General features: G+C 32.1%; 1 protein-coding gene across 1 annotated transcript in view; it reads right to left on the reverse strand.

The window, feature by feature from the left end:
* Nucleotides 1-15,702, reverse strand: part of HCN1 (hyperpolarization activated cyclic nucleotide gated potassium channel 1) — a 322,326-nt gene that overhangs the window by 275,180 nt on the left and 31,444 nt on the right. Inside the window, exon 2 of the mRNA XM_039877096.1 lies at nt 6,616-7,039. Coding sequence (XP_039733030.1) covers nt 6,616-7,039 — 424 coding nt within the window. The remainder of the gene's footprint in view (nt 1-6,615; nt 7,040-15,702) is intronic.

The following is a 15,702-nucleotide window of genomic DNA, read 5'->3' on the forward strand; positions in this document are numbered from 1 at the left end:
CCAAGGGATAGAGTAGCTGAATGGACAAGGAAATAAGACCTCTACATATGCTGCTTATAAGAGACTCACTTCAGATTAAAGACTAAAAGGAAGAGGATAGAAAAAGATATTGCCTTGATGGACCTAGAGGGTATTGTGCTAAATGAAGTAAGTCAGATAGAGAAAGACAAATACTATGTGATTTCATGTGCATGAGGAATCTAAAGAACAAAATAAACAATAACAACAAAAATAGAAACAAATTCATAGATACAGAGAATATTTTGAGGGCTACCAGATGGGAGAGGGGGTTTGGAGAAAATGGTGAAAATAGGCAAAGGGATTAAGAAGTGGAAATGGATAGACACAAAACAGTCATTGAGATGTAAAGTGTAGCATAAGAAAAATAGTCAACAATGTTGTAACAAATATGTAAGGGTAAAGAGGGGTATTAGATTTTGTGGGGTGATCACGAGCTCTAATCACTATGCGGTACAACTGAAACTAATATATTCTTGTATGCCAACTACAATTTTAAAAACTCATTGAATTGTACAATGTAAATATGAACAACTAATTGTCTATTATAGTTCAATAAAGCTGGGGAAAATAAATAAATAAAAATTAGAAAGTACATAGTATAATATTGAAAATAATTCAGACTAAAAATAATTCTTTAGAAACTTAAACTCTTTGTTTAACCTGAGAAGTATAGGTAAAGAGCAATAATTTTTACATATATAAATATCTCTAATCATTTATTTTATCTAGACATAGCTAGCTAAGCAATTGGGTGATTATAAGAATAAAAATGAATAATTTCAAAGAAGACAGTTTTGGTATTTTAGAATCCTAAAGTAACATAAACAATAGAGGACACCTAGTGGTCTTTAACAGAATCAATATTTGCCTGCCGAAAATATTAAACAACAAATACACACACACTCCTAATAATTTCAGAAGGAGTGCTAATCTGAAAAAGATGACATCTCGAATCTTATATGTACAAACATAAGCATACATCAATTTAAATGTTTCAAATAATTTCCATGTATCTCATTTCATTTAAACTTCACAACTGTTCTATTAAGTTTTAGGCATAAATAAGTCACTTTAAGTGCTTCACGTTAGATTAAATAGAAAATAAAAGGTACAATTTTAAAAAGCACCTATAAATACAAATTTCTAGTATAGGATCCAATTCTCATTATGGGATACAAATCTCAAATATAATTATATCAATAATACTATAATTATTAATATTATAGTAATATAATATTAATTATGTAAAATATAATTGATATTTAAATTATAAAGTATTACAAAATAGATTTCATATGAGGCCTACTCATATTTTATTATTTGATACAAACATTTCAAGGGCAAGAGTACCTGGCAAAGATAAACCTCCCTTTAGATATCTAAAAATTTATCCTGTTTAACACTAGCTGTATATAAAAACAAAAATAAGTGATAAGTCTCTCTCCTGACCAGTATCATTAGCTCTATCCTCAGTAGTCTCCAATCTTCTTCACTCTGCCACATTCTAAAATCTAAATCCTCTGCCTAAAATGCCTCAACCACACCTTATTAAGTCCATCATTAGCACAAATTCCTGTCTACACCTCCAAACTCACTCCATTACTACCTAGGTTCTGGAGACACAGAACTACTGTGCTAGGCTGCTTGTACCTCATGTCATACTGGAATGCACGCTTCTGCTCCCATTTTGTTCATCTTGGTAATCCAGATTCCAACTTTAAAACTCATTCAAGTGTCTTTGAAGCATTCTTCTTGTGCAAAAAAAAAAAAAACCTGTTGTTCACTCCCTCCTTTATGTCATCATTTACCACACCACCTGCGATTATTTGCTTGCATGTCTGTTTTTGCTACAAAGCTAAGGTCTGCTTTGTATTCCCATTTGCAATATTTGCAAATAGAAGCTACTCAGTAAATGCTTAGTAGTGAAAAATGGATATTCCTTTGCAATTATTTAATAGATTTAGAACATGAACATGGAGGATTGCCATGTATTTAGTGGATAGGTATGCTCTGATAACCAATTGTATTTAGAACTCTGTACTAGTGTACAAGAAAATTCAATGGCAAAAGGTGACAGACTCTTCTCTATAGACATTTATGTCCATCAAAAGAAAAGGAAAATGAATATAAACAAGCATTAGCAACCAAGCTACCAGTGAGAACAAATGTAAACGGAGCCAATAGGAGCCAATAGAATTGTTCAAAGTAAAGGTACTGACCATTATAGCATAGACAACCAATGTAGAATGTTTTCTGGAAATGAGTTTAAGCCTAATTTTTAAAGGAGTAATAGAAAAAGAAAGGCTTTCTAAATTTGAGGTGTGGCACATGCAAAATTAAAGAAGAATCATTCTCTGCAAATGCACTGTAAACCTAGAAAACAAACAGAAAGGAGTTGTTGGGTGAAAATATGAAGTGACAATGGTGAGACGGGGGAATGGTTTGCTGGAGAGCCTTGAAGGCACAGCGAAGAAACACAGATTTGATGTGATAAGCAATAGGGAGCCTCTCTATGTCCTAGCAGAAGGCGGGTTTAGAAAAACACTGGTGTTTGCTTATGGCAAGTCTTAGAATTCTGTGTTTTCTAAAAAATGAAAGTAGTCACAATATGTATTATATAATTATAGACAGACAATTTATAGCAAGAATTAGTTTCTAATATAAACCAATTATAATGTTAAAATTAATCAAAGACAGAAACCGTAATTTCGATTAGCTCCCTGTAGAATAAATTTTCTTATTAATGCTCTGTTGTTAAACATAACTTGTTCATAAATCCATCTCTAAGCCAACATAAAAATCTAATATTGATTGCTAGAAGACTATTGCAATGTTCCAGGACACATTATTCATTTGAAATTACTATAGACATATACGAAGATCAGATACATAAGCCCTCTTTTTTGCCACAAAATGAATTTAGTTAATTATGATAGGTCTAAAATCTACATTAGGAAGGATGAGGAAATAGTAAATGAGGAATAAAAAATAAAATATCATAGATATGTATTCCAAAGCCATAGTTATTAAACAAGTATCATCCATTTCCCATACTTTTTTTACATTGCCTATGACATTGAGTCCTAGAAATAGATAACCATTACGGTCGTATTTTTTTTCAATTATTATTTCCTAAATATCTAATAATTTCAAAGCTCATCCCCCCTTTGATGAAATGACTAGGACTGGCAGCATTCAAGGCTCCTAGGATTCTTCACCTTTACTAACTGAATTTCTCATTTATTAAGCTCTTAATCTTCCCCTTATCTCTTCAGTGGCTTGTGATTGTCAAAAATTGTTAATAATATTCCATTTAATTTCCAAGGATTTCCTCACCATATGTGCATTTTAGGAGGATCACAGAGAATTGGTTCCCCTGTGAAAGGTTATAAAACAGCACTGGCTTGGGTCACTGACTTTATAGGAAATACAATAATAACAGTGCTGAACTAACAAAACGATTTTTTAAAAACCAAAGTCCAAGTGTGAGAAAGATTCACCTCAGTTTTCTGGAGATTACAGGAAAAGGAATTTTCTGGCCTGATTTACCTAAATAATTGCCCCAGATTTTCATATATATATATATATATATATATATATATATATATATATATATTCAGTATAGCATTACAGAGCTCTATTTTTACATCTTTAAGCCATTGATCTTATACTTGCCTTGTGAAAACAACTTCCTTCCTGACTCCTTAAAACCATGTGTTTCATAAATTAGTTGGCCAAATTAGCTCTATCCTTCTATATTAGCCACAACATTCAACTTTAGTAACGATAGTAACAAAAGGGCTAAATTTTAAAGTTTCTGTGTTTCATTCACAATATTTCTCTAATTTATCTGGCTTTGGCGCTTCTTGTTGTTTTTCAGTTGAACTAATTCAGACCGGAGGAAAAAAAATGTATCACTGAAGATGAAAGCAGTTTCCTATAGAAGGCAGCTGCTGTCCTTGGAAATGATTCTTTTAGAACAGTAGCAGCTTCCAGACTTCACACATTACTTCCCCAAATTTGCTGAATTTAGCATTAGCCAGCTTGGTACTAAAACACTCAGAACTCAGAGACATGTGGGTGAACTCACATCTTCCTGTGCAGTCTTATTCTAAATGCTCATAGAGCAACTTCTGAATCATTTGTTGTATTTCTACTTGTAAATACGTCCTTGCAGCATTTATAAAAATCAGGTTCCATTCAAGTTCCTTTGTGATTTTGGTGTGAATCATGTAGGTGATGAAATAATGAATTAATATTAAGTTCTGGATTATTACTACTTCTTCCCTGTTTAACAGTATTACTAACAGACATTAAATATCTATGATATATGTGATATTATATGGGAGTATCGTATCAAGAAAACATTCTTCAGTTAAATGAGCTTATGGTTCATTTATTATCAAGGTCATTTATTTATAAGAAAGATCTTGCCAACTCACAACTCTGGTCTGAGTGTGCTTGGTTACCAAATGTCCATAAGTGCATATCAAATTGCATTTTATAGTAATGGTGGCAGTGAGCTGATCTCCTGAGTTATATCATGCCATCTTTAAAACACCATCATGTTACAAAGATCTAGGTGCCTGTGACCGCTGCCAGGCACCAGAGGACATCAGTTTTAAAGAGTGCCTGCCCTCTTCTATGTCCACATGGTCTGTCATTTTATCTGATAGGACGCCATCTGTTCATCCTGCTGCCATTCTCTAGGGTAATTGGGTTAAAACTACAAGACACTGAAAACAATCGCATTGCCCACTGTATTTCTAATTGACTGGGAATTTATAACAGTGACTTTTTCATTTCACAGGCTATTAATTAAAATTTTTTTGTATGACTGTTTTAAGAGGTAAATATTCAATTCTTATGATGCATGGACCATAATCTTAGTTTAGAAGAGTTTCCTATAATTTTATTAAATATATAGAAGAATTGAATATTAAGATATTTGTCATTAAAAGAATATATGTTATAGTAAGAAGCTATATAATTTTGTGGTTAAGAGCATTGCCTCTGGAGTCAAATTGCCAAGGTTAGAATTCCAGCTCTACCTATTACTATAAATCGGGGCAAGTTATCAGTTATTAGGAAGATTTAAGGAACTAATCCAAATAAAGAATAATATATATTACTTGACAGATAATAAACCCTCTATAAACATTAGCTATTATTACCAATAATCATCTTGGTTTAACATTAATCTCAAATTGGTATAATTAAGTTTGAGAACCAAACATTTATTATATTTTAGATGGAATGTGCCATATAGAAACACATTACAAGATGAATCCAATTTCTTAAATGTGCTGCATTTGATTTTAAGTATACTCTATATCCGTATTTTAAGAATGATCCATTTTTAAGCTTTTTCAGTAGTGTCTTACGCAGTGTTTTATTATTGTATGTCATTTCCTGAAATCCTATGAACCAAAATGTCATTGACAAGCATACACTAAACACTGTAACAGCCTTAAAGAAAGCAGAGCTAATGTTTGCAGAAGATCCATTTTATTACTTGTTTAAACCTAAATTTCAAATCATAATTCATCCTAAAAATGCTAAAAAATAATTTCTGCAATGTGTAAAGTGACAATTAAACCACAGCTAGTATATTGTTTTCTTTAGTGCAGGTTTAGGCACTCTCAGAGACTCTTCAATCCTCATTTTTATGCAGTCAATAAAATTCAAGTTCTAATTAATTTAAAAAGAAAAGGTAGATTTAGAAGGAAAAAAAAAGTCAAAAAGGTTAAAACTCAGACTCTGGAATTAGGAACATAAACTCTTTTGCTTGGTAATGATATATTTATCTCAGATTGTTGGAAACTCCAGCTGGCTGAGCCCTTTCAAGGTCCCATCAACTGCCTAAGAACAGCAGATGCCCTATTCAGCAAAACATTGGCCAGATTCACTATATTTATTCACTGTATTATTTTGTTTTCTATATAATAATTTCCCTCCTGGACATGCTGTTTTTCAGTATTATGAAGTGAATTCATAGGGAGAAACTATCATAAATAATTATGTGTGAAGCATAACAAGGAGCAAAATTATTATGCTAAAATCAGTCTTGACATATACAACTTGGAAATATTCAAAAAACCTATTTTTCTTCAAACGCAAGTTCTCTAAAATTTCAATATTAGAGGAACCATATACCAGATTATCTCACAGAGCTAATTACACAAACTAGGTTAGCAAAGAGACCTTACACATCTTTGTCAGAGATGGTACTAATGTATGTATTTTAAATTTAAAAAAAAAAAAAAAACTTCCCATGGTGAAAGAGACGTTGCATTGGTTAGGGTAAACATCTTTTCATTAAAGTGGATTTGTTAGGAAAAAAAAAAAAGAAGACCGAAATGGTGTAAAACAATTGTTTTCTAATTTTTTCAGTTGATTCAAATCTAGTATTTGACCACTCCTTTTGAAGATACAAATGTATGACTTATGTACCCTAAAGAATAATGAATATAATATTTCTCCTAGAATTTTATAAAACTCATTATATATAGCATAGTTGTTCATTTTAAAACAGTTATAGTCAACAACATCATGATATATAGTAGCTTTAAAAAAGAAAAAGATATGTCTTACCTCTTCCCACTGATGTATGTATCTAATTAACCTTGAAAGTCGTAATAAACGCAACAGACTGAGAATTTTTGTAAACCTCACAATTCGAAGTGCCCTGGCTGTCTTGTAAACTTCTGAATCCATTCCTTTTTCTACAATGAGAAAGATATAATCCACTGGGATCGATGAAATGAAGTCAACCACAAACCAGCTTTTTAAATAATTCATCTTGATCACTTTAGGGTCCAGGATGATTTCAGAACTGTCTTCATTGACAGTCCCAGTCCTAAAATTCATGATCAAGTCCAAAAGGAAAACTGTATCTGAAGCCACGTTGAAAATAATCCATGGTGTTGTTGTTTGTTCTGTAAAGAATGTGATTCCAACTGGTATGATGACCAGATTTCCAACCATCATTATAAGCATTATTAAATCCCAATAAAACCTACAACAAATAAAAAAAAAAATCACATTTTAAGATATAGACAATATCCAGACCATTTGCCCCCTCACCCATAAAAAAATTATTACCGATTTATGGTTAAATAAATGAGTAAAAGAATAAAGTGTTGGTTTTGTAAATAAGGTAACTCTTTCAATGGCTATAAATTTATATCTTAGCAAAATTAATATATTCTTAAGCAAAGTATTGTGATTACAGAATTCTAAAAATTAGTCGATATGAGGTATTATAGAAATAAATTCAACAGCCATAACCCCATTTATCCAGTAAAGAAGCAAAAACACCCTCCCCCCCATAGCTTACATGGAAACAAGAGAGAAGTGTAAGACCAGACGATTTACCTCAAAAAACTGCTTTTGGGAAGACTCTTTGGAGGTGATTTGAAGTACTTTATATGTCAAATTACCAATCATAGATTAGAATAAACAGTAATAATTAAGGTACACAAAAAATACTGGCCCTACAAATTTATCACTGGGAGATTAAGTAAATCATGGATTCTAGATTCACAGTACTCCAAATATTTATGCTTTATTCTTCTTTAGTTTGAAATAAGAAAACTAATTTTATTCTGAGGCTAAAAATGATTGAACAGACTCTACTTTAGATTTGAATTTAGAGTATTAAGAATCTATGATTATTAACTACCCTTTGAAACATTCTTATTTCACCTTATATTAAATTGAGAGAAAACCAGGAACTTTTAGGTTATTCCAGGTTAATATAGTGTAACTAAATTCATCAGAGATGATTATGTTATTTTCATTTGGATTCTTTCAAAGTTTATTCAATGTGTAGTTAACAGACTAGCTAACAGACTATTTATACTTGTAACAAGTATAAATATAAATATATGTTTATAAAATGAAGAAATAAATCAACTAATACAACTCTATAATAATGAAATAGTCTGGAAACACGAGTTACTTCATCCTGGTCATCTGTGTCCTCTTTTGGCAGTTCTTTTGCATAAATAACATAAACTTCATGACAGAAATTTCTGTTAACTGAGATATTTTTATTTTACATTAATTCTCCTACTTAGACTATTTGGGCTACATTTTGGTAAAACATATTTGCATAAATCTTTCAAAGTTACTATCATCTCTGATTATGAATTACTCCTGGGATAAAAGTAGTAGCATAAAAAAGAACTACAAAAGGTACTCTCTCCCCTTGTCTCTACCTACCCCCAGGATTACATAAAAGACAAATGTTTGTAATTTTGCAGATTTCACCAGTCTCTCTATCTAAACTTATCTATACGTTTATGGAGAAGTATTAAAACAGCCATATTAATCAGACATCATGCACTGGCAATTTCAATGAAATTGTTCCTGTTTTCCTTCTCTCTTGATGGAAATATGCAGAATGTGCCAATTGATACACTAAGGACAGAGGAGAGGTGTAGAGGAGATGCAATATTGTAATAGCTATTTCACAAGGAAGTGACATCATTGAACTCTAAAATGAAATTGTGTGTTCCCTAAAGATTTCCACTTTTCTGGATCTTCTTATCAGTCTTTTCTGTGGACCCCTCTCTGCCCTCCCCTTCCAGGCTGCTGTTCCCCTGGGTGTCATACATAGCCTTTTCTATTTTACACATGCTCTTTGGGCAATATTATACACTTACCCATGTCTTTAATGATTAATTCGTAACAGATGACTCTGAAAGCTTTATCTCCAGTCTATTCCTGTCTTTAAGCCTTCTAATCCTCATAATCAGCAGACTATTAAACCTGTCCCCTTGCATATCTCATACTCTTGTCAAATAGCATGCCTCGGCTCAAACTCATCATCTCGTCTCCCACATATATTCCTAATATGTTCCCTAAGTCAGGAAATGGAACTCTTCCTGATTTGCAAGACAAAAAACTTCAAGCCATCCTAGGTAACTCCTGGCTCTAAATCTACTCGATCTCGATTCAATCACCAAAGCTGTTAAATATAAATTGTATTCATCCATTTACCCTTTCTGATTCTCACTGCAGCTCTCTTCAACCAAAAATTCTTACCATCTGTTTAATTTGGAGACAGTTACTTAAATTCTCTAATACTAAATTTTCTCATCTGTAAAATGAAGATTACAATAAAAACAAATGTATAGGGTTTTACACATTAAATGAAATCATACATGCAAATCACAGATCCTAGCATGTAACAAACTATGGACACAATGCTGGTGGCCTACTAGGTATTCATTTGCCTTTCCTTACGAAAAAAAAAAAATCCACTTTTGTGAGGAGCACCCAAAAGTCCATTGGAAAATATTCACTTTTGCAAACATCTTTGTATTTCTTTCATTAAGATAGAAGCTAGTTTTTAAGGAAAAAAAAAATCATATTCTATCCATCTTAGTCAAAAGTAATGAAAAGGATAAAATACGATCCATTCCTTATTTTTGCTATAATGTTTATCGTACCATAGCGTTTTATTACTGTTATTTAATATGATCTGAAGCCATTAGATATGTCAATATCAATAGGAAGCTCTATTAAACCTTATAATTTTCTTTTTAAGTATTGTTGACTCTACAGACATAAACACAGATCTTGTTCTAGACTAGCCAAGGAAAATACAGTTATCACCAACTCTAGAAATATGATATAACTTCTCTTTTTTAAACAATGCATGTGTTCCAGAAAACAGACCTCAGACCTCATGAAATTTTCTCACTTACCTGCCCACAAATTTTTCTTCTTGGCTCTTTGCTCTGAAAACTTCTCTTGGGACACTCTGGCTCTCCCTCTTCCCTAACTCTCAATTTCTATGTCATGTACATTTTATTACAGAATAGTTTTTGTTACGTAGTCTTTCTTTCCATTCTACTGCTATCTCTCTAGTCCACCCAGAGTTACCTCTTGCTTAGCGTATCTCAAGAGGCCCCTGTCTATGGTCATCTGATCAATTCAACCCCCCAGTCCCAGGGCGACCTATCTAACATGTAATCTGCCCAGTCAAAAACCATCGATAACTCTCGATTAATTAAAAACAGGTCTCTTCTTTAACACTTTATGGCAAACACCTAATACTGCAAGCAAGAGAATACTCGCTCTTACCTAGCCCTGCACACCTAGGTACACGTACGGGATTTGCAGTTACTTCCATTCTATGTATGCTTTTTCCTATTAGCATCCTACCTATCCTTCAAAGCCCATTCTGGCAATGAGTTTCTTAATTTTTTTTACAACCCCCAGAACAATATATGTTTTCAATATCCTTCTTATTTTATTTTTGCTTTTGTTACTAATTATTTGTCTTTGTTTCCTCTATCATTACTGGATTTAAGTTCATTGAAATTCAAAACCATATCTTGTCTTCTGTTTAACTTCTGTAGACAGTATCTAAAATAGCTAATGCCAAAAAGATAAGTTAATTGATTTTTAATGGAAACTTATACTTCAGTGAGGATATTAAAAGGAATTATTTTTAATAAGTCAAAAAGTCATTAATGTAGTAAATAATTACTTCACTTATCTTTTATATAACACTGAATTTTTACTCATTGAAGATGTTTATGACATAGAATACATTAAAATAAGTTAAATAGGAAATGAAGAGATTAAGACTATGTTCTTAGTTTAGATGACCTGCAAACAAACAGTTTTGGATTTGATACCTGGTTTGTTATATTACAAAAATCCCTCTCCTTTTCATCCTGCTCTAGAGAGACAGTATTTGTAAAAGATCTTGGTTGGATTTTGAAAGCAGACTAGGGTTCACTTCCAAGTTCTACTAGCTGCATGGTTTGGAGCAAGGTATTTAACTATCATGAACTTCATTTTTCTTATATTACTTTCTCTGCAGGAGGACTGCACACAATGGTGTATGCAAAGTGTATCATATAGAAACTGTTATATAAAAAGTGTCTTTCTTTGTAAAACCAGCAAAGCAGAGATCACTCACTGAAAAAGGGGTAGTCTTGGCAGTTATGGTAGAGTAATAACTAGGCGATCATTTTTTAACTTATACTGAGTAGACAGACAAAATAAAATAGTATTTTAATTATGATTAATATATCGCTAATAACTATAATCATTTTAATTACTAATAAAATACTTTTCATACACAAATTATTTTTTGTATCAGAATCTATTTCCTCCCAATAAGCTTTAGAGCAGAAAAAGTGGCATTTTAAAGTGTAGTCCATGATATTAAACTGTGAATAATTCAAAATTTAGTCATGCTTCTTTCTTTCTACCCACTTGCATCCTCCTAAAGCTTGTGGTAAATGAAGACAATCCTTGCTTCCCTAACAAGAATTCCCACTGTCTCCCAGGTTTCCCTGTCATCTTATGGCATCTACTCTATTTGAAATAATCTCATGTCTGACATTTCTAAAGGAAAGCCCTAACTAACTTTAAATAATTGCCGTATTTCTCTACTGGAGGTGCTTGCCCTTCAATTTTCTCTCTAAATCTTGACTAAAAGGTTCTATTTTTCCCTCTCTCTGATGAAATAAATATTTGTCATTAAATAGAATGAAGGAAAGGACTTCTGGTTAAACCCCTGAAATGGTACCAGATTTATACGAGGCTACTGTTTCAACTATGGCTAAAGTCAAAGGATGTGACAAACCTGTCCCATTACTGACACTTAGGACTCACTTCTAAAAATTATATTTTTAGATATTAACCATAAATTGAGCATAGATTTATAAGCTAACTTATTTATTGATGTAAAAGTAAATAAATAAATGTCCAACTAGGTTTACTTTTTATAAAAGACATAGTTCTCGCAATTATGTTTTAAATATTATGTAAAACAAATTCATTTTTTGGAAGTTCAATTAAGAGTCCAGTTACTAGGCTTGAAAAAATAACATGAAGTCCCTTCTTTCAAATGCTATATCCTCATCTTAGTACCACCAGTGACAATTCACCTTCCCAGGTCTCAGTAACTAATATCTGAACTTTGATCTGATGGGTTCTCAGACATTCTTCATTACCTTATAAACTTCACTCTTTACACACAGAATACTCACACTGGAATTGAAGTTTTGTAGGACATATGCCTTTTTCCTAAGCATTACAAGGAAGTTTCCTCAGTCAGATGTTACTTGGTCTAATGTCTTGATATCTCACAAGGACATTGTTTATGGAGGGTGGGGAGTGAAGATACTAGCAAACAGGCAATTTATAATCTTGTTAAGATTTCAATCGTGGGAAAGTTTAACCTAACATAAATAAAACTAGGTTAAACCATATTTGAAGACATTTAGATACTTTCCTGTAAATATAGCAATTTACCCAACGAGAACATGAGATGGGTAAGAGGTACATTCTGTTATAGCTAATCTTATTTATTAAAATGAGTTAATGGGATAGAAATTTAATCCATATGAAGGTATTAAGATCTGCATCAATCCAGGCAAAAGTAAACATGTTTTTCTCTTCCCCCATCCTCTGTAATTGGATTTCTCATCATGTATTAATTTTTCAACTGCCAATACCAATGGCCTTATATTGATCCATATAATCTTGTTTGTGGCATTTCATAACTTTGACTGTCTACTCCTCCTACTTGAAACCCCAAATCTTTGGTTTCTATGATTCTGTGTTTTTGTAGTTCCTCACTCACATTTATATGTTAGCGGAAATTTATCTTCTTCAACTTTTACCCGATTCCTCTTTTTTTACCATTAAAGTAGGTATTCTATGTGACCACTTCAACCAACTTTTCATCCCTCTATTAACTCTCTCCTTCAGTCTCACCAACCTCCCCAGGCTTAACTAACATGTTAATGTAAATGGTTCTCAAATCTATCACTGGTCTTAACCTCTGAGATGGAGTTATGAATTTCTAATGATATGCTGCATAGTTAGTGGCCTCTGAATGCCCCAATGGACCAGCTATCTCAACAGGCAGAAATTCAAACCAAATAACCTTACAACCTCAAAATATTTCTCCTGATATTTTTATTTCTGTTGATTATAGCATAGTTGCAGCTTTTTTTTTTTTTCTTTTTGGTCAGCTTCTAGGCATAAAACTTTAAAATTAGCCCTTACTCCTCTGCTGGCCCAACTCTGGTGTTCATTCGATCATTTGCCCAGCTTTACATTTCTTCTAATATAATAATTTCCATATTTGGCTTTTCATATGTATTCCATTGCCATCATCTTCTATGAAGTTCCTATTATATCATTATTTTTCTTATTAATTTTCCTGTTTCTACTTGCCTCAGTAAATTATTTCCTATTTATATCCACCCTTCTTTCCTATGGCTCGAAAAAGAAAATGTAATCATTCAAAATCCTCTACAGTATCCCAGTTCTTATCCTGAAGCTTATCTTTTTGCACATACATAGCCCTCAGCTAAATTTTAAAAAGGCTCTGTTTGTTAGACTCCTTGTCTTTGCTATTGTCCAACAAATGTCTGAGATTTACTTCTCTTAAAACTCAAACTCAGCCTCTACATTTCCGAATATTACTTCAATGGTCAACTACAACGTCAGTTCCTCCACAGTACCCTCTTTTATCCCATCACCAGCCCTGTTGGAGTTTATCTCCTCCCTGCCCTAAACTCCTATCTCAGTTTCTCTATGTGATTTCTAGCATTTGCCGGCACCCACTAGTAAAAAACGAATACTTTGCCATATTAGTGTCAATAATAATGTGTTAAATAAAGACTGTTTAATAAACAATGTCTATAAATACTGCTTTTGTGCTTATTCCTAGCCAAACTAGATGCCAATTTTCTTTACACTTATATTGCTTAGCAAATACAGTACACATACTGCCAATTTCCCAATGATCAAATTTCAAATCAGTCACATTTATGTTAATGAAGGCGTATTACAGTATTATAAAATTTTAATTAAAATATATATGATCATTTGATCTTTTGAATAGTTTAAGAATTAAATAGGTACAAGCTTTTTTTATTTCTCCTTGATGGTAGTATTATGAGGCAAACTTTTAAACTATTCTAATTTTCTTTCTCTAGATGGAAAGAAGAAAGATGTCATTCAAGAGTACTTTCGCTATTATCATTTAAATTTACTTCAAATTTACCACAACTTTCATTCCACTGAATCAAAACATCTGTTTACCCCAATTATCATGCATAAAATATATTTCTATACAGTTACAGTTTTAATCAAAAGATACAGAATGAAGCAGAATTCCGATGATTAAGTAAATCTATGCTATAGTATTCAATCTTTATGATGACATATAGATTTTTCATAAAAACGAAAATCCTTAATTTATTGAAGGTGAGTAGAAAATATATAAAATAGCTCCTACTGTTTAAATTTAGACTTAAAGATTGGACTCAAAAAAGTCCAGTCTAAAACTACTTCTTAGCTTCCCTATATTTTTATTTGAGTTACCACTGAGTAATTGTCAAAAATTTTATTCTCTTAAAGGAAAGCAAAAATATTATCAGTGATCACATCAACCCAAGTGTGTCCTAGCACCATTCATTCTAGCGTAAAATCCAGTAAGTTGATTTCCATTTTTTTAACTGTTTCCAAGAACAGATTAAAAGATACTTGACATTAGGTCATCTTACTGATAGATATTCCCATGACACAGACATCGACGTTCTGCTTATAGTTATAAAGTTTATAGTACCATGTTTTTCTTTACAATACTTTTTAAAATAATCAATATCTACTTTTTTAACAGTAGACTGGTGAAGTTAAAGATTATTCATTTCCATAGATTTTAGGGTATGCATTGATAAATAGGAATACCATTTCCATTTAATTCATGTTTTTTTTTTCCCCCTAAAACAATAATACTTAAAGCTGTTATTTCATTCTTGAATTACATTGAGGTTTTCACACACTAGCAGCTACAGGTTATCTGAGGAGCAGAATGGGTGATGTGTCAAGAAAGAAAATGCTTCTACCACCAGCAAATGTTCCCAGGTCTGTAACAAGTATTGAGGGTGTATGGGCAAAGTTATATTTACTGTGGAATATTGAAGAATTGAGGATCAAGTTTCTTTAATTGTCTGGGAATTCACACAAACACTAGGGTATATTTTAAGCAGAACTGCCAGTACAATGAGAATTTTTCAGTCACCTACAATGAATCAAATGAATACACATTCCAATTCACTTCGGTCCCCAAGAACTTTTACACACACACACACACACACACACAAATATATAGTTCAAACATATATATACATATATATATATATATACATATATATATATGTATATATATGTTTCTGCTTAGCTGTAATAAAAAATATGTTTGGCTTCTCTTCTTTCATCCTTTCTTATTTTATTCAGTGGCATTTATTAAACTTTTTTTTTGCTTCAAGAGAAAATATATTCACAATAGGATGCTGCTCAGAAGATAACTGAATCCTATTAATAGGTGGAAGTTACATGTGCTTTTCTATGTAGCCTAGTGACCTGCAGAAAAATTTTAAACTAACTATTATAAATTTACTAAGTTCTGTAAGAGGATTTTGTGATTTGTACACTTCAGTTCATTTTTAAGAGATATAGCTTCCATCTTCATGTAAGTGACACATCGTGGGGTTGGTTATTTCAACAGCTAAAAAAGCAAATTAAAAAAAAAAAAACAATACTTGTAAAGAAATAAAATCTCAGAATTTTCTTGGTACCAGAGAGATAATTGAAAAAAAAAAAAATGTAAAGACTCAAGGTTTGATCTTATAT

The sequence above is a fragment of the Pteropus medius genome, unplaced genomic scaffold, assembly GCF_902729225.1.
Source record: "Pteropus medius unplaced genomic scaffold, Ma_sr-lr_union100, whole genome shotgun sequence".
Classification (NCBI taxonomy): domain Eukaryota; kingdom Metazoa; phylum Chordata; class Mammalia; order Chiroptera; family Pteropodidae; genus Pteropus; species Pteropus medius.